The sequence below is a fragment of the Magnolia sinica genome, chromosome 8, assembly GCF_029962835.1.
Source record: "Magnolia sinica isolate HGM2019 chromosome 8, MsV1, whole genome shotgun sequence".
NCBI classification, from domain to species: Eukaryota; Viridiplantae; Streptophyta; class Magnoliopsida; order Magnoliales; family Magnoliaceae; genus Magnolia; species Magnolia sinica.
In genome coordinates, this window is record NC_080580.1 from 55,628,420 (window position 1) to 55,649,467 (window position 21,048).

Sequence of the window (21,048 nt, forward strand, 5' to 3'; positions counted from 1 at the left end):
TGTAAAGAGAGAACAAACTCACATCAGTTTTCTGCTCAGCAGCATATGCAAATGGGTTTGGATTAGGCTTTGGCGTACTGGGGTCAGTTATAACTTCTTTCTCCCAAGGAGCAACCTCTTCTCTGAACACATAACTTTCACGCAACTCAAGGCATTCTTGGAGAACCAGATAAACCTCTGCTTCATCGGCAGATGGTGCCTCTAAGAGTGAATACAAAGAAAATAATGATCAACATTTAGGTCTCAACCACCTAGGTGCTTGACAAAATCTAACAATTTGAACAGTCATCATGTGTAAATGAACATAAAGACTTGAAAGTTTTGGGATAAGAGGCCAGTATATATGGCTTGGTAAGTAGAAAATTGTGGGCTTCGCAATATGAAATAGCTGAAGCTGACCTTCAATTATAATATAAACACTTGAGATTTTGTGCAGATAGTAGTTTCTTTTGTGATGTAAATGAAGATTACTTTTAGACCATCTAAATGAAGATATATTGCCCATAATTTTGTTTAATGCCCTCGGCAACATCAAGTACAGCATGTCTTCTTAAGTTCTATTACCATCTTTCTATATATTTGTTGAGTATCCTCGTCTGATTTATAAAACACATGGCATCCACTGGTCGAAAATGAGCACCCCCTTCTCTGTTAAATTTTGCAGAGCACCAAGCATGTGAGGAGAGCCAAAATATTTTCAATAGGGTTGTTGACATGTTGTGGACCTGAAGAATGTGAATTTGTTCAAAGAAACAAATTTAAAGGTTTAGAAAGTACCCTATGCTAAGCAATGCAATTATGCGTTCCCTTTGTACAAGTTTCAAAGGATTGCATGGGGTTTATCAAGTTCTCTCCTATTAACAGATCAGGAGATGCTTGACGCGATCACCATCAAAATTGCTCAATGTTAGCACAGGCGACCAGGCAAGCAAGCTTTGGGAACGATTTCATTGATGCAACATGAGGGAATAGTGTAAAGCCCCAACTGCTTTTTTGTCTTAGAGAATCAATTTTTTTATTGAAGTCAAGGTCTTCGCTGACGGAAATGGAATCAAATTCCTCAAGGTAGACCAATGACATTTGGTTCAAAGCGACATGCTAAAACTATTAGAGATGGTTGAAGGGGAAGTCTCCTCGTTTGTAACTTGTTCTCAGTTTCCTAGAGCTGTCAACGAGTATGCAGATCCGTGTATACCCAAGGTACCAGGCCTGATTAAAATGGGTATAGAATATGGATCCATTTACCCATTTAAAAATCAGGTCTAGTTCAAGCACCTGATTGGGTGCCTAATGGGTATCTAATTAATTTTAACACACACAGGGTAAGTGAGGTTAACAAGGTATTCCAAGACAGTGACATAACAGTAACAGTGGGAACCAATACGCGCCACGGAGCCATTACACTTTTTTTTTTTTTCATTATTAATGCCATGGATGATCCATGTAGAAATAAGGCTTCTGACCCAGATGAATACCCCATGAGTTTTTTCCATGTTTTTTTGGGGGAAGATGAGATATCATGGAGTTCACTTCAGAGTTTTATCTAAGACGCAGAATTTCAAAGACACGGGGTGCTTCACTCATTGTGCTGATTCCTAAGAAGGATGGAGCAGAGAGTCAACAAGACTTTAGGCCTATTATCTTGATTGGAAGCCAATGCAAAATATTAGCTAAAGTTCTTGTGGGTAGGCTAAGGTCGGTTTTGGGAGTGTTCACTTCTAAATAAGGAGGAGCTTTTCACCATGGTAGACAACTTTTTTACAGGGTTCTTACTGCTCATGACCGCATCAATTCTCATTAAGGAGCCGATTTGCTAGGCCTTATTTGTAAATTAAATTTGAAGAAAGCTTATGACCATATGAACTAGGAGTTTTTGCAGCATATCCTCTTAAGGATTGGGTTTGGTGTTAAATGGAGACAATAGATGTACACGTGCATTTCTTTGGGTCCACTAAACAACTCTCATTAATGGGACTCTGAAGGCTTTCTTTTGAGGTTTAAGAGGAATTTAACAGGGTGATCCTATCTCACCATTGCTATTTGTTATCATGGCAGAATTGCTTACTAAGACTATTGAAAAGGAGAATAAGAAAGGTTTTCCAGAGGGCTACAAATCAATCAAGACAACCTCAATCAGGCCCGCCTCCATTTGCAGATGATACATCGGTGTTTTCCGATGTGAAAATGGATTAGGTAGTAAAACTCAGAAGAATACAAAGGAGTTGTGAAGCCATATCAGGTTAGTTAATTTGCAGAAAAGTAAGATGTTGGGCATGCAATTCGAGGAGGAAGGAGTGAAGATTCTACCCAATGAATTTAGGTGTACGGTTGGCAATCTTCCCCCATCTTCTCTTGGTTTATCTCTACATGTGGAAAAACAAGAAGTGGTTGTGGGATGCCAGATATCAATGTGGACAAGCATATATTGTCTTTTGGAGGGTGTGCCTAATGTGGAGTGTTCATGAGGCCCGATATATCACATGCTATTGCAAACCAATTCAGGCATGCCCCTCCTGTGCATCACTTCCAGGCCATGTGCAGGATCTTGTAGTCTGTAAGTCCTCTCCTAGTGGGATTCTTACCATATGGTTCTCATCTACATGTTTCTACATAGCTAGGTATCAAGTGAGCAGCCTCTCCATCTAATAAATCTTCTACTTTCAGCTATTGCACCTTTCACTCTAAGGAACTTAGCAACCTGAAAGAGTAAAATAGAGGCAATGATTGCAAATTTGAGAACAAGTAGAATAGATATGGAGCTTCTTTTTCTTTTCTTTTTTTGAATATGTATATGGAGCTATTATTGCCCAAGGAATAATCTTTTTTAGCAAAAAAAAAAAAAAAACTTTTGGTTGGTGTGGCTCAAAATTATTTTAGTTCACCATCATCATCATCTAAGCGACACAAATTGTGTCCACCATTGCAATCCATCAAGGACCATATCCTGAGTTAAACCACAAGTCGTCAAGTCTCGTCTTACATTCTTTTATTTTTTATTTATTTTTTAAAAAAGTCTTTTATTAATACCTCCACTCACGTCCTTTTGGGCCTTGCCCTTGCCCTCTTAGAGCCTTCAACTTGAACCGACTCACTCCTAACCAATGCACTTCTGGTCTCTATTGCACATGACTAAACCATCTAAGTCTACTTTCCCTCAGATTATTATCTATTGGTAATACTCCCTAAGTTCCCTCAAATGCATACTTTACCATAATGGCGCACACATTTCTGGGGTTAGTTTACCTTCTTAATGAGTGAGATAAGTGTGCTTCTGTCATTTCCATAGATCCTCTATATATTTCAAGATTTTGGAGGTATTCTTATAAATTACTAGCAACTTAGGTAACAATTGCATGTTTGCTTTGGTGGCAGTGATGAGATGATAGCTATAGGTCTGGTCTCAGACCATGCCATTACCATGTATCAATCAAAAGAAAGGACTTGGATATTATCCCTGATATTCATTGGAAAATGAGCCATCGTTCCCAATCATAAAGTCGAAAGTTCTAAATCTAGAAAGAGAACATATATACACATTGTACTCCCAAGAGAAATGGCATGTGCTTCTCACCAGTTGGTGTGATCTTCAGTCTCACAAAAGTTTCTTGTTCTGGCTCTTTCCGAAGAATATCAGCTGCCACTGGGTCAGGTGGGACGCCATGCAGGTCACCAGATACACTATGAGATCGGATCATGCTAGCTGCAGCAATCGGCTTTTGCTCCCCGTTAGCGTTCATATAATCCGGTAATGTTTGAAATAAGCTGTTACAGTCTGGTCCCTGTTCACCACAGGTTTCTTGAGATTCTCTAGTTGTTTTGAGGAATATAGAGAACACACACACACAAAACAAAAAAAAAAAAAGCAATTCCAGTCGACACACTAAAACAAGAATATATCCAGAATACAAAACAGAACCACAGAGACCTGTCTCTCTCTATTAAAGCATCCAAATCAGAAAAATCAACATTATTTGAAGGAATTGATAACCACTTCTTAGTTGCATGTATCTTTCCTAACTGCCACCACACTAAGAGAGGGTTATATACAACACAAAGTTTAGTTTTCTAAAAGAAATGTACCTAATTCCATATAAACAATAGGAGAAACGAACAATCAAAGACTGATACAATTTGTAGGCACAATATCAAATATTCAAAACCATGACATGGAATACTAATTCACATAATCAAATTGTTTAATTTCATAAATTACACCAAGCCCATTTACAACTTGAAAGAGGCCCCCTAAGCCCTAACTTGTAGGCAATGGTGCTAACTTCGATCCTTTCCCTACTACACATACAACATGCACCAGCACCAAAAACTTGACAAAGTTTGTTACAGTAGATTAGGATAATATGAGTAGATTTAGATTATGAAGATTTCTTCTCATGTATATTTGGATACTCTCTCTAGTACATGCATTGAGTTTTTTCAATGGAATATACAACACAAGCCTTACGCCATGTAGTCCTTGAAGTTTACATGGTATCAGAGCCCTGATCTGGGCCCTGGATCCTCTTCGTTCATCAACTAAGTCCCCACCAACCTGCACTGCCAAGTCTATCCGAGCCATTCATCATCATGATCCTGCAGCTCGATCCCATGCTCTGTCCTGTATCAGCCCAACCCCATCACCCCAATCTAGCAATCCTATTGTTTTTGGTGCAAATCCTGCAAACCCATCATCTCCAGAAAACTCCAATCGAACAATCACTGTTGTCGTACAATCAGAACCCATCAAGGGTCATCCATCAAATCCACCACCACCTCCATTTGCTCCGACCTTCAACAACATGATCATCGTCACCTGTTTTGCACCAAATCTGATGTCTACCAGCACCATGATTGCCATCTATCCACAACCTACAGGCTACAAGCACCCGCTGCCTTCCGCAGTTCACCCCTCTCCATCATCTTTGCTCCAGTCATTGCTAGGATATGACCATCACCAAATCCCTTCTGGGAGGGTTGTGTCCATCTTCACTATCTTCAACGACCCAACACCACTACATATCAGATCCAACACCATCTACCCGACAACTAGATTGTTTACCAAACCCTCATCTCAGGCCATCGCCCTCATCCCAAACCGACACAAGTCCAACCAGATCTGCACCTTGCTACAACTCATTGCAACATGATCTGTACCTATCCCAAAACCATCTCTGATATCCAGATCTCGGTGTTCGGATTCCATCCTTGTCTCCGATGACCTTTGTATCTGTTTACAGGTCTGTGTCCAGATTTAATTGCCATCGTCAGCCAACATCACTAGATGTCAGTCGTCTTCTGTGACCCAACCCATTGCACGTCGTAGATTGTAGCCGCAGGCACACAACCACTGAATCTTGCATTATTTTTAGCACCCCATCTACTACCCAAGTCTCATCGTCCAGTACCACCATCAGAATTAGCATTCGGTGTCACCAGTATCGCTTCAGACCTTAGCCATTGTGCATGTATCGATTGGATCCCACAGCTCAGTCCCCATCAGAATCTGAACCTGTTGCTCTGATGCTATCTCAACACTGGATCTAACTCGTTTGCCTTTCAACCCCATTGCCATCGCCACAAATCTCTGTTCACCACTACCGCTTCCAGCATCTCTCCAAACCACATCGCCCGTCTCCACCATTTCCGCAAACCCACACCAGAACCCTTCTCTGCCCAAATCTAAGCTTCGATTTGCCAAACTTTCAGCCCCCGATTCACCACCTCCAACCACTCATCGTGCTCTCTGCAACCTCACATCATCTCCAACCATCAATCTACTGAACAAGACCTATCAGCAAATCAAAGCCTCTTGTGAAAGATCATCTCCTTGCTCTCTTTCTTGTGAAGATTGATAAAAGGAGCATTGCATTTTTTTTTTTTTTTTTGTACTTAGTGCTCCATGAGTGCACTGAACTGCGTGCACACGTGCTCCATTGTCCACCTAGCATATGTGCCATCTCTGGCTTGTTATCTCTACTTGCATTGTGTTGCAACAAATAGGTGATTGTCCCAATCATCCACCTACACACATCCTTGGAACCAGGCTCTCTATTCCTACTACCATTTGAACTACCATTTGGGCCTCATTTTGCTACTACCTCCAATCTCCATACACGGTGCCACTGGATCTTCATCATCTCCGACCATTTGTTAGCATTGCTCGATCTAATCACTCAGCCCAAATCGCAATGGACACCATGTCGACGCCTTCTGACTAGACCTTTTAATTGTGACAGGCCTTCTAACTGTACTCATCACTATGTCAAGCCTCCCGACCAGAGTTGTTCCCTCTGCATCGCCATTCTATGATCAGCTCTGATACCCAAGGATCGTGATTTCGAAATATGAACCGATGCATGTTAGTGCACTTATTTGTGCACCTTGTTTGCCAATCATGTGTGTCTGTGTGTCAGGAAGTCGGTTGAGCCCTTGGAAGCTGAAGACCGAAGACAAATAAAGACTAAAGCATTAAGGAAGTGAAGAACGTGTAAATGAGGTATCTCGATGGCTCTAAAATTAACTCAAAACAACCCTTGAACCTCTAGATAATCCTTGCCTTAATAAGGAAACCTTGTGTAATCATCCCTTAGCCTTAGGAGCCTAATTGGAACATGATAAGATAGGCTATAGAGTATAGAGGTCTTAAGTTGTTAGAAATTAAACTACCCAAACCAGCAGACTCATTGGTATGCTTAAGCAAAGCTCGATCGATCGAGTTGATCGACCGAACATGGCCAAAAACGTCTAGCAAGCACTGGCCTAAATATGACTTAGTTCGAACACTCAAGGAATCTTCAATTCCTCTTGAGCGATCAAGCTCGATCGATCGAACATGGCCAAAACAGTCCAATGAATTCACTGGACCATTTTCAACCTAGCTTGATTGATCGAACATGGCCAAAACAGTCCAATGAGTTCACTAGACCATTTTCGACCTAGCTCGATCGATCGAGGGCCAAGCTTGAGCCTAGCGGTTAGAGATCCGTTGGAGCCTCTTTGTTATATATATTGATCGAGCCTAGCCGTTAGAGATCCGTTGGAGCCTCTTTGTTATATATATTGCATTCAGATCTTTAGACAGATTTTGGCATTTTAGAGACCCTAGTGTATCCTAAGCTTTACTAACCTCTTAGGCTCTATCCCAATGAGATTCATGCTCTCTTCTTAGTAATTCTTTACTTTAATGAGCATTCTAAGCTCCTTTACAAGAAGATCATGATCTCAAGCATTCTCTAGAGTTTAGATACTGATTCTATTGGCGAATCCTAGTGTCTATCAACCTCTAGAGTGTTCATCAAGGAGAATCCCCTAAGAGTTCAACTTTCCATTAGTTGCAGAAGATTTTACTCACCTCCCTATCACCTTGGTTACCTCTATGGAGCATCGTATGCAAGGTGTTTAATCTTGGAGTTGAAGCATTGGCAACGCATCGGCATCAACAATCGAGGGAGCAATTGAGGAGCAAAATCAAGCACAGAAGAGCTTTGAAGAAGCAACTCAAGCACAACACATCAAATGGGCTTAATTCAACAAGTGTCATGTATAAGTTAATACTATCTTCTTCTTCTTTTTGCGTAGGATTAAGAGTAAGAGTTTGTAACCCAAATTCGATAGGTTCTTGTGTAAGACCTAGGCTCTTGTATAAGGCCGAACTCACCAGACACAGGTGTGTACGTGTTATGAGTCAATACTATCTTTCCTTGCATAGGATTGAGTGTAAGAGTTTGTAATACAAACTCGATGGGTTCTTGTGTAGTACCTAGGCTCTTGTGTAGGGCCGAATTCACTGACCACGGGTGTATACGTGTTACTCTTCGTGGGAGCCTTTGGCAGGAGTAAACATAGGTCCTTGAACTAGGATTGCGGTTGTTGGTTAGCCGATTGAAAACCAACTAAAGTCTCTTGCAGGAGAATTCGGCGGGAGTATATGCTAGATAGGTTCTTGATGGGGACATCAGAGGACCAACTCGGGTGTACTAGAGACGGCGACGACCATCCACATCAGCGCAGCTTTCTTTGTGGATAGGAAATGAGTTTCAGATGGGGCCCGCCAGGCCATTTTGAAGACCCCACATGCATTAGACGTGCATCAGGAAGACCCCACCTTGGGATGATGCATGAGGGCTGCTTAGGAGATCATGTTAGTCATAGGATTTCTATTTCGCATCAATCCGACTGTTGGATCTTGTCAATCAGGCCATCGGGCCACTAGATCTTTTAGATCATTGCCCCTTGGACTTTGATCTTGCTTTCTTTATGTTATTTGTTATTTTTAGGAGTTATTTAATAGTTGAGATTGATAATATATGTTTTAGTTTTCTTATTTTGGGTGATGGGCCATTTTACTTAAGTGAGTGGCATAGTTGTAATTATGCTGGATTTTAATTATAAAAGCACATGGTGGGTGGAGTTCCAACCCTAGTGGAGATTTGAGAAGGAAAAAAAAAAAAAAACTCTCTTGTGTGAAGGAATTTTCCTCATTATTTTTTAGGATTTTTTTTTCAAAAAAAAAAAACTCTCCCTTCCAATTGAATTGTAGAAGGGTACAAACTTGTTTGCTGGTGGATTCCCAAAGGTACATCTTCTTCCTCTTCTTCGAAAGGTATTCTTCTTCTTACACCATTCATCTCTCTTCTTCGAAAGGTATTTAATACAGGGGCATTTTCACACCGGGCTCGAGTGGGGTTGCCTGTGAGATGTAGGGGCACACTCAGGGTGGGCGGCCCGTGTGAGGCAGTACCCATGTGATTTATGGCCCACAAGGGGGTTCGACTGAGGTCCTAACCCATGCGATGTGAGGCCTAGGCTATGAGATAAATGGATTAATTCGGCATGATCTAACAGTTTGAGCTTTTAGAGAAAGTGGTTAATTGTCTTGCGTCAAATTAGTATCATAGCGGGAGGTCTCGTGTTCGAGACTCCGCACCAGGAGTGATTAATGCAGGGGCATTTTCACATCGGGCTCGTGTGGGGTTGCCTGTGGGATGCAGGGACACACTTGAGGTGGGTGGGCCGTGTGGGGCGGGTGGCTCGTGAGAGGCGGGCCCCACCGGTGTGATTCGGGTGGCTCGTGTGAGGCGGTACCCATGTGATTTGGGAGCCACGAGGGGGGTTTGGTCGAGGTCCTAACCCATGAGATATGGGGCCTGGGCTATGAGATAAGGGGATTAATTCGCCATGCTTTAACAGTTCGAGCTTTTAAAGTAAGTGGTTAATTGTCCTGCATTAGTATTTTTCTTCTTCTCTTCTCTTCCCATTTTCCTTCCCATTACAACCTTTTAAAACCTCAATCTTCAATTTCCTATTTTTCCTAATTTAAAAAAAAACCCTAATTCCAAAATCCCCAATTCCCACTAACCCTAATTTTCCTATTTTCAGTTTTCCCATTTCCTAACCCTAATCATAAAACCTACAAATCTGTCCATTGAGTGTGGAACACGCCTATGCTAAATTGGAAGTTCTATCCTTCCATCGGTCCTAGTTTTAATTGATTTATGTGATTTCTTAGCATGCGGGCATATGATTTAGGTTAAATCAGATTTTATTACCTATTGTTTACTCTTAATTACTTGGTAGGTTAGCATCTTTTGTTAATTGAATTACTTTATGGACTCTTTCATAATCTCCACGTTGCATGTTAACATTAAATCATGTGTCCTGCATCAGTTCTTGTGTAGGACTACAGTCCTTGTGTAAGGTTGGAAAGCTTAGATGTGAACCTGATTTAAAATTTCCAATAATAAAATCCGATACACTCATGGGTTGAGTGCGTCCGTTGGGAGTGAAGTAGGGAAACCAAACCACTATGCATGCTTGTGTTTGAAATTGCCATTTGAGAGTAATTGTTTAATCATGCTTATGTGTTTGATTAGTGAATTATATGTATGCATGATTATATGAATGTTAGGAGTTAATAGTTAGCACATCTCACACGCATGTACACTATCATTTATAAACAAGTTGCTTAGCTTGAATGGTATATCTATTGTAGTCTATGTGATTGGACCCTCTATTGGCTTGGAAGCTTTAGAGTTAATTGTCTCACTTAGTTTAAATTGACATATTAGTTTAAGTAGTTGTACGTTAAATGGCAAAAAATTTATTTGGTCCTAATCCCCCACCCCCCCTCAAAAGAGCTTTATTCCTTCGCTCTCTCAAGCTTCCGCTCGTAGCTGTGGTATCCTACACCACGTGCAATTTCAATGTGCATTCACATCAACATGCACTTGAACTGCTAACTACAGGCATATGTATTCTGATCTGATATTCGGTTATCATTGGATTACCAAACCTACTCATGCTACCTGTCATTACTCGTTGCTACTTAGGACTCCCTCAAAAACCATCTCCATGATTTGCTTTTTGAGTATTTTGAATAAATTCATTCATGCCTTCTAGACTCGAGTTGTTCTTCTCCTATACCACCTTGAGTTTTTGGGGAGCATTCTTATCTAATTAGGCTCTCTCTCTCTCTCTCTCTCTCTCTCTCTCTCTCTCTCTCGGTTTCTTTAATGGAATATACAACACAAGTTTTATACGATATGGTCCTTAAAGTTCACAAAGTTGAATCAAGCAATGTGGCATCGTCCTGACTAGAAAGGCTTTCTAAATTCAAGGAAAATTGTTTGAAAGGTTTTACACAATGCGGTCCTTAAAGTTCACAAAGTTGAATCAAGCAATGTGCCACCGCCATTACCATTACAATATGGGCCATAAACAACATTATATCTTCTTTTTTAAACCTTATTTTGGCCCCGTTATGAAGTTGTTATGGGTCATTTTTTCCATAATGGTCATCACGACCCCGAAATGCGTAACAGCTACCACAGTTACCATTACGACTTACATAACGGCCATTACGGCGGTTACGTAACTATTTTGGAATACCTTGCTCCTAGCTGGTGCAGTTTTTGGTCTTAGATGCACTGACATGGCCAAACCATCTAAGTTTACTTTCCCTCATCTTATTACACATTGGTCCTATGCCTAAGTTCTCTCAAATGCATTCATTTCTAATTCTATCCTTCCTTGTCTTACCACTCATCCATCTCAACAACCTCATTTCAGCTGCGCTCATCCTATCCTACGAGCATCTTGTTCCTTAACTTCCCAACAAATGGCCTACATATGGAACTATTACACAACAATAAAATGAAACCACACATAAATAGCGTACATATGAACCATTATACAACAACGGACTGATTAAGCCATTCTATATGGATCCTATGATTCGATTGAACTTTAGAAGTGACTAGTGAGACTTGTAAAACCCTAGAGTAAGACTCTTCTAGGTTTTCTTTGGGTTTGTGGTGAGACTCCAAATATTTATCATTCTTCTATATTTCTCTAATTCTCTGCTGCAATTGAGGAAATTATGAAGTTTGTGGATCTAAAGGTCTGAACTTGAAGCCCTAATGGGTGAATATTTTCATCCTTCTAGTTGCAGCTCAATTCTATCCATTAGTTCTATCAGAATGTTTTTATAATCTAAAAAAATAGAACTTTCACCACTAAATGTTGATTTGCTTTCCTTAGTCCAAGCTTCAAGCACCCGAAATCTTCGAAAACTTAGTAATGGAAAATACTTAAAGTAAACATGTTGTTACTAATCAGATGGAGTACACATCAGAGATCTGGTACAGTTATTCTCGAAAGAAGTTCTAAAAAGTAGAGTAACGGTTTCAAATCTTCAGTGAAAGAGGATTTGTAAAGGCGACCCTGAATAGTTGGGACAAGGCTATGATGATTATGATAAAACAGAACAAGAGATGGGAAACAATGTACACTTGTAAATGTACAAATCTTGAATTATTATGGATGTTTTGCTTTGTAATACTTCTAGAGACTAAAAGTAAATATCAGACATAACAATTTATCTTCTAAAAGAAACACCAGGACCCAACTAGGCCAAATTGCTCTACTAAGTACCCTAATGTTAAGTAGAAGTTCATCAGACTTACAAACATAGAATGGCAAACAGTAGTTATCATTATAAATAAAAATAAAAATAAAAATAAAAGAAACCATCAATTGAAATATGCAAATATGCATGACCACGAGCATGCTTCACAGCTGCATTTCAAATCAAACAAAAAAGAAATGAAGAACTCACAGCATTTCCATTAACATGCAAATAGGTCATGTCTAGTTTAGAGTTATCAGGCAAATTATCTTCTTCATCTGATCCTTCAATGCTCTCAAATGCACTAGCACTGGCAACAGGTGACTTTGGAGAAGGTGGTCGAATTACGTGTCCAGCTCTCTTAGTTGAACTTGCGCGACCTGAAACGCTAAAAATAGAATCATAAATCTGCATTGTTGGTTCAAGACACTGAAGAAGACTACATAATCTGTAACAAATTTCTCTATAAACAAGTCATCAACAATAGAATAATTGATTATTTTTAGGCATGTGCTCTCAAGGAAAACGAAGCATGTATTACCTATGTACGTTCAAAGTTAATAAATTAAAAACAAGTCATTACTAAACAAAGTACCACCTGGCAGTGACTAGCAAAACAAGTAGTCATATTGTAACTCAAAGCCAGTGTTTTAAATAGCGGTAGCGTGATGTGTAGCGCTCAACCCTCTATAGCGTGTAGCATAAGCTACATGATACTTCTATTTTTTTAATTTAAAAATAGAACAAATATAATAAATAGTGGAAAAAAGGAAAATTGTATATAAAAATGTCTAAAAGATTATTCATTTTATCAATTATAAGCATATTCAAACAAGTCATTAGTTATCATTTATCAAAAGCCAATCCACATATATAAACCAAATCAAATAATTATCACATCAACAACTTTCTAAGCAAACCATTTTAATTAATAATGTCTAATTGAAACCATAGGCCACATTTATGAAAAGAAATAAAAATCCCATAGGTTAAAAGTATCAAGTACAATACAATTATACAAGTGTCACATTCCTCAACATTAGATACAAAGAAAACATGAAAAATAATTAAAAAAAATACATTGTGGCGTACGCTACAACCCCTATATCATACGCTATAGGGGAATTGCGCTATTTAAGACACTACGTAGCGCTACAACCAAACTACGCTATGTAGCGTACGCTAGTGCTACGCTATGGGTCTTATTTAAAAAATTGCTTAGAGCCAATGTATTCTGTATCGGTGAGTGGCCCTAACGGTCACCACCATTACCAATACGGGTATTGGCCGTAAAAACTAATACGGGAGCGTAGCAACCGTTACGACCCCCGTAACGGTTGGAAATTTTCTTTTGCCTAAAAATTTCTAATAAAATATCTAGAAAATCCAGAATAATGTAAATATTCCAAATATGTATTCATTTTTATTTTTATTTTTTTAAACATGTTTATGGTAGTGTAACGGTAAACTCTGTGGTGAGAGTGTTGTATTGGGCTGTCTAGTAAATTTGCGAACATGATTATGTCTCTAATAGTTACACATCATAATCAAACACTAGAACTAGAAGAAAAAAAAAAAGGGGGGGATAAATACTAAATTTTTCAATTTTTTGAAAAAATGGCCCTCAGAGCTTCTATTCGCTTAAATTACTTCAATCTAGGTTTTAATCTTAAAAACTATAGTAAGAATGGTTGAAATCTATTGTAAAATGATCTAGAAGAGTTTTTGGAATGAGAAAAGTGAAAAATTGAGGATAAAATGAATTTAAATAGAAAAAAAGTGGTCGTTTTTCAATCATTACGGGGGTAATGGCCGGTATGCCTCGTAACGGCCTTTACAACCATCACCGATACAATCTCAAAAAACCAACTGTCCCGTTTCACCCCAGTATCGTGTAACGGTCATGGCCGTTACCTATACATATCGGCTTTTACGGGTGTATCGTAATGGATACGGAACACCTTGCTTAGAGCTGGACCCAAATTGGCATCACCAGTTGAGTATTTTGTGCTCTACTACTTTTAACTTGCATAATGAAAACAAGTGCGAAAGAGTGTATTCCCGCTACTACACTGTACCTAACAGTATTTTGCCACATCTTATTCAATGGATATCAAGATCCCTCGCATCTCTTTCCCAACTCCACAAGAACATGCTACAGTAGATACAGTAGGATGCTACAGTTCCTACTAATGAGATCAGTTCTAGTCCATCCATGTTCTTTTATTAGTAGTTGAGTGCAATTAGGATTGATTATGTTTGAACCAATAGGCGTTAGTTTTAGCACCTAGGATTGATTATGTTTGAACCAATAGGCATTAGTTTTAGCACTATAAGGAATTCTATGTACTTAAACCTTTAAATAGACATGCTGGCCATACATATCAATTATCAAGAGATTTTACAAATGATACTCCACTGGATGTTTTTTATGGTGATAACATGAGTTGCTTCTCTCTTTAGCATGTGCCACTCTTCCCATCACATTAGTTACGGGGTTCTAATGCATGTCTTGCATTATATGTGATATGGGATCAATTTCAGCCTTCAAAGGAGGTTTTTGTTGATTTGACCCTTGCAAAAGGTATGCTAATAAATTTGAATTTCCTCCTTCAATTGGGTTGTGTCAAGGAACCCAGGTCTATATTGCCTCAAGACATGCCGGATGAGCAATGAATGAAAGGGATAAATGAATGACAATCTCACATCATGATTAAGGTTCCAAGGTTTGCTCTCATGGAAGTGAGTGGAAACAATTATAAAGAGAATTGAGAAGTTTAGTAAGCTAAGTCTTTATGGGTTGTTTGTTTTCTAATTCACTATGGGAAATACTTGGAAGTAGGTATAATTATTTCCCACCCTAATTCCAACACCATTCTCAAGGAAAAGTTGACATTTTGCTTTTTGAATGCTAAAATCGAGGTGGAATGTGAATTTCATGTGGGGCCCACTGTGATGTATATGGCTTATCCATGCCATCCATCCATTCTGCTAGCTGATTTTAGGGCATGAGCCCAAAAATGAGGCAGATCTAAAGCTCGAGTGGACCACATCAAAGGAAACAGTGGGAATTGAAGGCCTACCGTTAAAAACCTTTTGTAGGCCTAGAAGTTTTGGATCAAACTGATATTTTTGTTTTCCCCTTATCCATGTTCGTGTGACCTTATGAACAAGTTAGATGACAAATAAACAGTCTTTTGGGCGCATCATAGGAAATAGTGGGAATGGAAGGCCTACTGTTAAAAACCTTTTGAGAGCCCAAAAGTTTTGGATCAAACTGATATTTTTGTTTTCCCCTTATCCATGTTCGTGTGACCTTATGAACAGGTAGATGACAAATAAACAGTCTTCTGGGCCCAAGGAAGAAAAAACATTTCAACAATAGAAGTTTCGCGACTACTGTTTCTTGTAGTGTGGACCAATTGAGCTTTGGATCTACCTCATTTTTGGAATCATACCCTAAAATGTTCTGGTAAAACAGATTAACAGTGTGGATATCTCACATACATCATGGTGGGGCCCACAAATTTCAGTCAAACCTTTTTGGACCGATTTTCAAGATGAAACTACTTACAAAAATCAAACATGCGTAGGGAGTAATAATGACCCATTTACCACACATTTCCAATGAAAATAAAAAATCAAACAGGGCCTTAAAGTATTTCCTCCAGACAAGCATGAGTTCCACACAAGGGCTATGCTTATGGCATTTCTGCAAGATTAGAAAGGACCTTACCATTTTTATTTTTTTTAAAGGTAACACTACCAGGGATTGAATCCCGGATCACTCACACACACCACACTGTCTCTGGTAGCTCATCTAAGGAGCTAGAGACCTTACAATCCTGTTCATAAATAATAATAATAATAATAATAATAATAATAATAATAATAATAATAATAATAATGAAAGGACCTTACAATTGATGGATATATACTCTTGATGGATGGACCATTGTTGGAAGTGGTTTCTTTAGGAAAGGTTTTTGGATGGTTTGCAAAATCTCATTGAATTAATACTAGGGCCCTATGATGTGCAAGTGTGCCATGTGGAATATCTAGAGATCTACCAACAAATCTTGTCTACTTTCTAACATTAGCTTTAAATTGACAACAACCATAAGATTCTTTGGAAAGATTCTACAATAGTAAGATCACATCAGTTCCTCCATGTCTTTGCACATGCCACTTGTGGTTAACACCCTGACCATCATGTTGGAGATCACTCGGCATTCATCAATGATATCCTATTTGAGCTCTCAAATGCATGAATACCTAGCCAGCCATGCTCAAGAGGAATTCTTAATCCTTCAACCATAGCTAATGGATGACATCACACAATAAAACAAGCAATATGCACATTTGATATTTCTCCAAAGAATGGAAGTGCTCCAGTCCTCTAATTCCTCTGCAAATAAAGAGAGAGTCCTTGTACCCTAGCTTTGCCTCAATTTGCTTTTACGTGCAAGGAGTTGACAGTCAATCAGCATGAAAAAAGAACAAGCATTGCAAGTTGCTGTCTAGTGTTAGAGATTAGTCTTAAGCTTCTTAAATGCAGGATCCCAACATAATTCTTCTTTGGTATGAGAAATGCAATTTTCTCTAGAGCAAGTGAACTTCTCCAGCCCTCTCTGCTCACACACATGTGGAACATGTGTGCAAGATCCAAGCTGCTCATCAAACGGACACTATTATGTAGCTTCCCTGGTTAAATAAGTAGAATGGTTGGTCATTTGGCAGTCCAGTAATGCAATCAGCTACTATAACATGACACAGTTGCATGCTGTCAGAGAAGAAAATAATAGCTCTTTCATTGATTAGGTAATGTTACAATAGCATGCTGCAATACTTCTATACAAATCTACAGTAGCTGCATTGTATCTTTGCTGGTTAGCAAGTTCCATTTCGTTTTTATGTTTTTTTCCCCAACATTCTTCAGAATCTGTCCACAACCTGTCAGTTCCAAAATTCCAGCTCCTGAACTGTCCCCAAAACTCCAAACAAACCTTCAGCTGTCCCCACAAATCAGTCATAAAACCTGCATCTAATATCCCCAAGTATTGCCTAAAACTCCGTCTTAATCCCAGCCCCCCCTTAGCCTAGCTCTAATTCAACCCTAGTGACATCCGATAAACAATCCTAAAATCCTGCGCTAGAATCTGCATTGAATTGTGGCACCAAACATGTCCGATACCCGTCCACTCAATTCTGTCCAGATAATACTTACAAACCAATTCGATACTTGGGTAGGTGAATCAGGTTGAAAACCCTGACTAAGAGGAATGTGTCTCTAGAGGGGTTTGCTTAATTCACCCAACAAGTTGACTCTTTGTCTTAGAAGTCTGCACTCCTCTACTTGACTCTAGAGGTGCTCCAAACATAGCACGTGGAAGAGTACTTGGCACAAAAATTACACTGACCAAGACCTAGGAATAAAAGTGGAGGTCCAAGAATTCGATGGTAAGCTTCATCCCGAAACTTTTACTTGATCACATAACATGTGTCAAGAATATTTTTAGCAACAAACTTATCACCAAAGAGACAAATTCTAGAACCAATTAATTCATGGGAAATGATGAAAGAAGCGATGAGGTCAAGTTTCTTCCCATCAAGTTGACATGTCCGAGCACCAAGCACCGGGCAAGCACACTCGCTCAAGTGCACTTAGCAGGACTTCTCAGATGTGTGTGTGTGTGGAGATAGAAAGTGAGATTGTACTGCATCCAAATTGTTTGCTTCGTATAATTTCTCAAACTGATAAATAGTGTTACTACAAAACCCAGAATTTATTAGCTCCAACCTTTTGAAGTTCTTTAACCACCCACAATTTCCCGATAATGAAAAGATCAAATAGCATCAATTCACAGCTCATATTCACCCACAAGAATGCAATCCAGAATTCAAAAACCCAATACAAGAATCACCCCCACTTCCACGAGCAGATAAAACTCTGGAAACCTTTCACTCCGGGGAGAAGTCTGACAAGTGCATACCTTCCGGAAGCGTGTGAAGCCTCGGGAGGCCAGCTGGGATCAGCAGGCTCCGATCATCAAGCGGCCCATTCGGCTGCTTCTCCACCCCTTCCACAGCAGCAGCAATTGCTGACACGTCAGGCATGGAAGCCGAAGCCCGGCGGTAGTACCCGGCCGTCGCCGCCCCTTTCCGGCGGTAGTGGTGGTGGTTCCTCCTTGAAGACTTGCCAGAATGCTGCTGCTGATGTGAAGAATCAGCTCTGTCTGTCTCCTCTTCGTCTGCGTTACTGTCACGGTCCCGCTCGACGGCCCGCGCAAATTCGAGGAGCTGAGTTAGGGTTTTGCGGTGCATGTAGTAGGCGGAGACGGCTACGAAAGAGGCGCCTACTAATGCCGCCATGGCTAGATGCAGAGCATACGAGTCCATCTCTCTCTCTCTCTCTCTCTCTCTGTGGAGAGATTGTATTGAGAGTAGAAAGAGGGATTTTTTTCTTCTCTTTCTTGGGAGAGATTGTATTGAGAGACGAAAGAACAACCGTGCGGGGTTTTAATTAGAGGGAGAGGTTTTGTAGCATATTTATAGGAGGGAAAGAGGGAATATATTCTGGTTTCCACGTCTAATCCATTAGACGAGAGCAGGCAGTAAAAAGGAAATGAATAATTAAGATAAACCAATTAATGATTTAAATCTTCCCACACATATGGCCCACCTGATTATCATACTTGTCCAATCTCTTTTATGCATGGAATCTGCACGGTGAAGATTGTGTCCGATCTTGCACACTTGTGTCACTTTCTGCACGCGCAAGGTGAGTGCGGTTTCAATATCAAGTAAAACAATACATTCTCTTCGAGAAGATGAGGAAAAGGCGGGGACGTTTTTTTCGGTAGAAAAGGGCGGGGGTCAGGACTGCAGGTAGGGTTTATAATAAGCCAGGAGGGCAGCTCTTGTTGCTGGAATTTGGATGTACAGGTGACGCACATACTGGCTACGTGAGTACTTGTACCAAGAGTATATGAAGGACAACCGGGTGATGGTTGTGGCCGGAGACCCTCCCATAGCCAAGTCAAGTAAGTTGAATTGAAGTAGAAATGGGACTCGAGTTAGGAAATTTTTTATTTTTTGGCGTACTTCCTTACATTATTAATAAGATGTATTTATAGGGTGCTTAAGCGGCTCTTGAGCTTACATATCTCACAGAGATATAGTAATCTCACGTATCTAGATAGGATACGGCATGTACAGTGAAAGGTCCTTATTTGGATGTGGATCTGCTTCCGAAAGTATTGTCAAGCTCACCTCGGTTGACGTGATCTTTGGCTAGTATTTTGCCAGATCTCTCCTTCCTTGGTACAAGGTGGGATTCTCTCCGGATATCTCATTTCTCAGGTCGGGATCGATTATATCGGCTCGCCAAGTAAGTCACACTGTTGAGCTCTGCCTTTGAATAGTTCAGCTTGGTGTTGGTCATTCAAGGTCAGCTCACCTCGCAATTTGATGCCTCGATAGCTTTAAGGAGTTCATTCAGGTAACTCTTAGTTGGTTCAATTCTTATGCAACACTTGTGATTACTCGCATATTTTATATAACAAGTCAGTTCAGTTTCCTCATCACAATTGCCCTCTACTTCCGAGCTCGATGTGTGTGAGATCAAGAAGTAAGAGCCTGAGCTGATCTCAAGACGCGGGACCTGAATTTCAAATAGTGAGTAGCCCAATCTTTTCTTTTTTAAATTTGTCGTTTAGTGATTAGAGCCGGAATCGAAAAAGATGGTGCTTGTCACAGGAATCGAAAATGATATAATGGTAATTGTGTCATACGAGAGGACGCTTATTAAGTAGTGAGCGCCATTTGCCTTCTGAGCGATTTATAGACGAACACCTTTTGCTCGAGCCATTATGGCTTTGCTCTTATGAACCTTGTGATGCCACATGGAAGAGCATGTCAGTTGTAAGGCTTGTATCCTAGTTTACTGGTCGAATTCCGGCGACCCGCAACCTATAATCGGCGTTTGTGCGCGACCCTAAGCCGTATCCCGTATATCTGAGTCGACTTGACTTGAAACTTGTACTCTAGCGACCCCGCTGTTGCCGCGGTTCCAACGCCGTGACTTGTACGCCAATGCAATACCCAGGTTAAGAGTTGTGGGCCCATGTTTATTTTGAAAAAACGCCATGCATTTATAAAATCCAAGAGAATCTCTACCAAAGATCCCATCAATCAATCAAGTACATCACCCATGTCTTTCTTACCAACAAAGCATGGCAACCCTCTCTCTCCCATCCCCTAAGTCAACCTTCTTTACAACAACCCATCCCTTTCTCCTTACATCCCCTCTCTCTCTCTCTCTCATTCTCCGCCCATTGTCCCAAGCACCAAGAGAGTGAGCCAACGTCCAAGCTTCCCATGAGAGAGCTTAGAGTGTGGCCCACCTTCCTACCCCAAGATCTTCCATCTCCACCCTTCAATCTTCATCTTCCACCATCAAAGGGAAAGCCTAAGAGCTAAGGAGTCCATGGAGCCTACAAGAAACAAAATTGGTGGGTGTTCGTAGCTCTAGATAGTGATTTTGATTTAGGGTCCACTTATGATGGGATCCACTTTGATGTATGTGTTGTGATCTAAGAGGGGCCCATAGTGGCGTGGTCCCTCAACTACTCTCTCTCTCTCTCTCTCTCTCTCTCTCTCTCTCTCTCTCTCCCCTTTTCTTTTGATGATGTGTGTGTGGACCACCCGATGTGATCAAATCTGGGCTATCCAAATTTTGTGGACGTCCAGCAACGGAACCCACTTCCTGCCTGTTTTTGGGCCGGCTCGGATGAGGGAAAACAAAAATATCAGCTTGATTCAAATCTGGTGGCCCACCCACATGGCGCCACCATGATGCATGTGATTTTATCCACACCGTCCAGCCTCCTGGATGGTGTGACCCACCTCGATGTATGTGCCTTTCATCCAGGATGCTGGATGTTGGGCTGAATTTATAAGATATAATATTATATGATATAATACATATATATATATATAATATACATATGTATATCTGGTGGGCCCCATGTGGGACCCACCTAGCATGGAGGTGGATTGGCTGGACTACCACACACCAGTTATATACCTGTTGTTGTGACGTCACCAAATTCTGTGGGACCCACCGTTGATGTATATATTTAAAT

The 21,048-nt window shown here is 40.3% G+C and overlaps 1 protein-coding gene across 2 annotated transcripts in view; it reads right to left on the reverse strand.

Annotated features, from left to right (window-relative positions):
• The window catches only part of LOC131253335 (AMP deaminase-like), a 64,209-nt gene extending 45,886 nt beyond the window's left edge, over nucleotides 1-18,323 (reverse strand). Inside the window, exons 1-4 of one of the 2 annotated variants that reach the window (XM_058254303.1) lie at nucleotides 17,896-18,323; nucleotides 12,113-12,282; nucleotides 3,572-3,779; nucleotides 23-201 (exon numbers count right to left, since the gene is read on the reverse strand). In XM_058254303.1, the coding sequence (XP_058110286.1) occupies nucleotides 23-201; nucleotides 3,572-3,779; nucleotides 12,113-12,282; nucleotides 17,896-18,301 (963 nt within the window). In that variant the 5' untranslated portion in view covers nucleotides 18,302-18,323. The remainder of the gene's footprint in view (nucleotides 1-22; nucleotides 202-3,571; nucleotides 3,780-12,112; nucleotides 12,283-17,895) is intronic. The other variant, XM_058254304.1, reaches the window with a different exon arrangement.
• Between the last annotated feature and the right edge of the window lie 2,725 nt (nucleotides 18,324-21,048).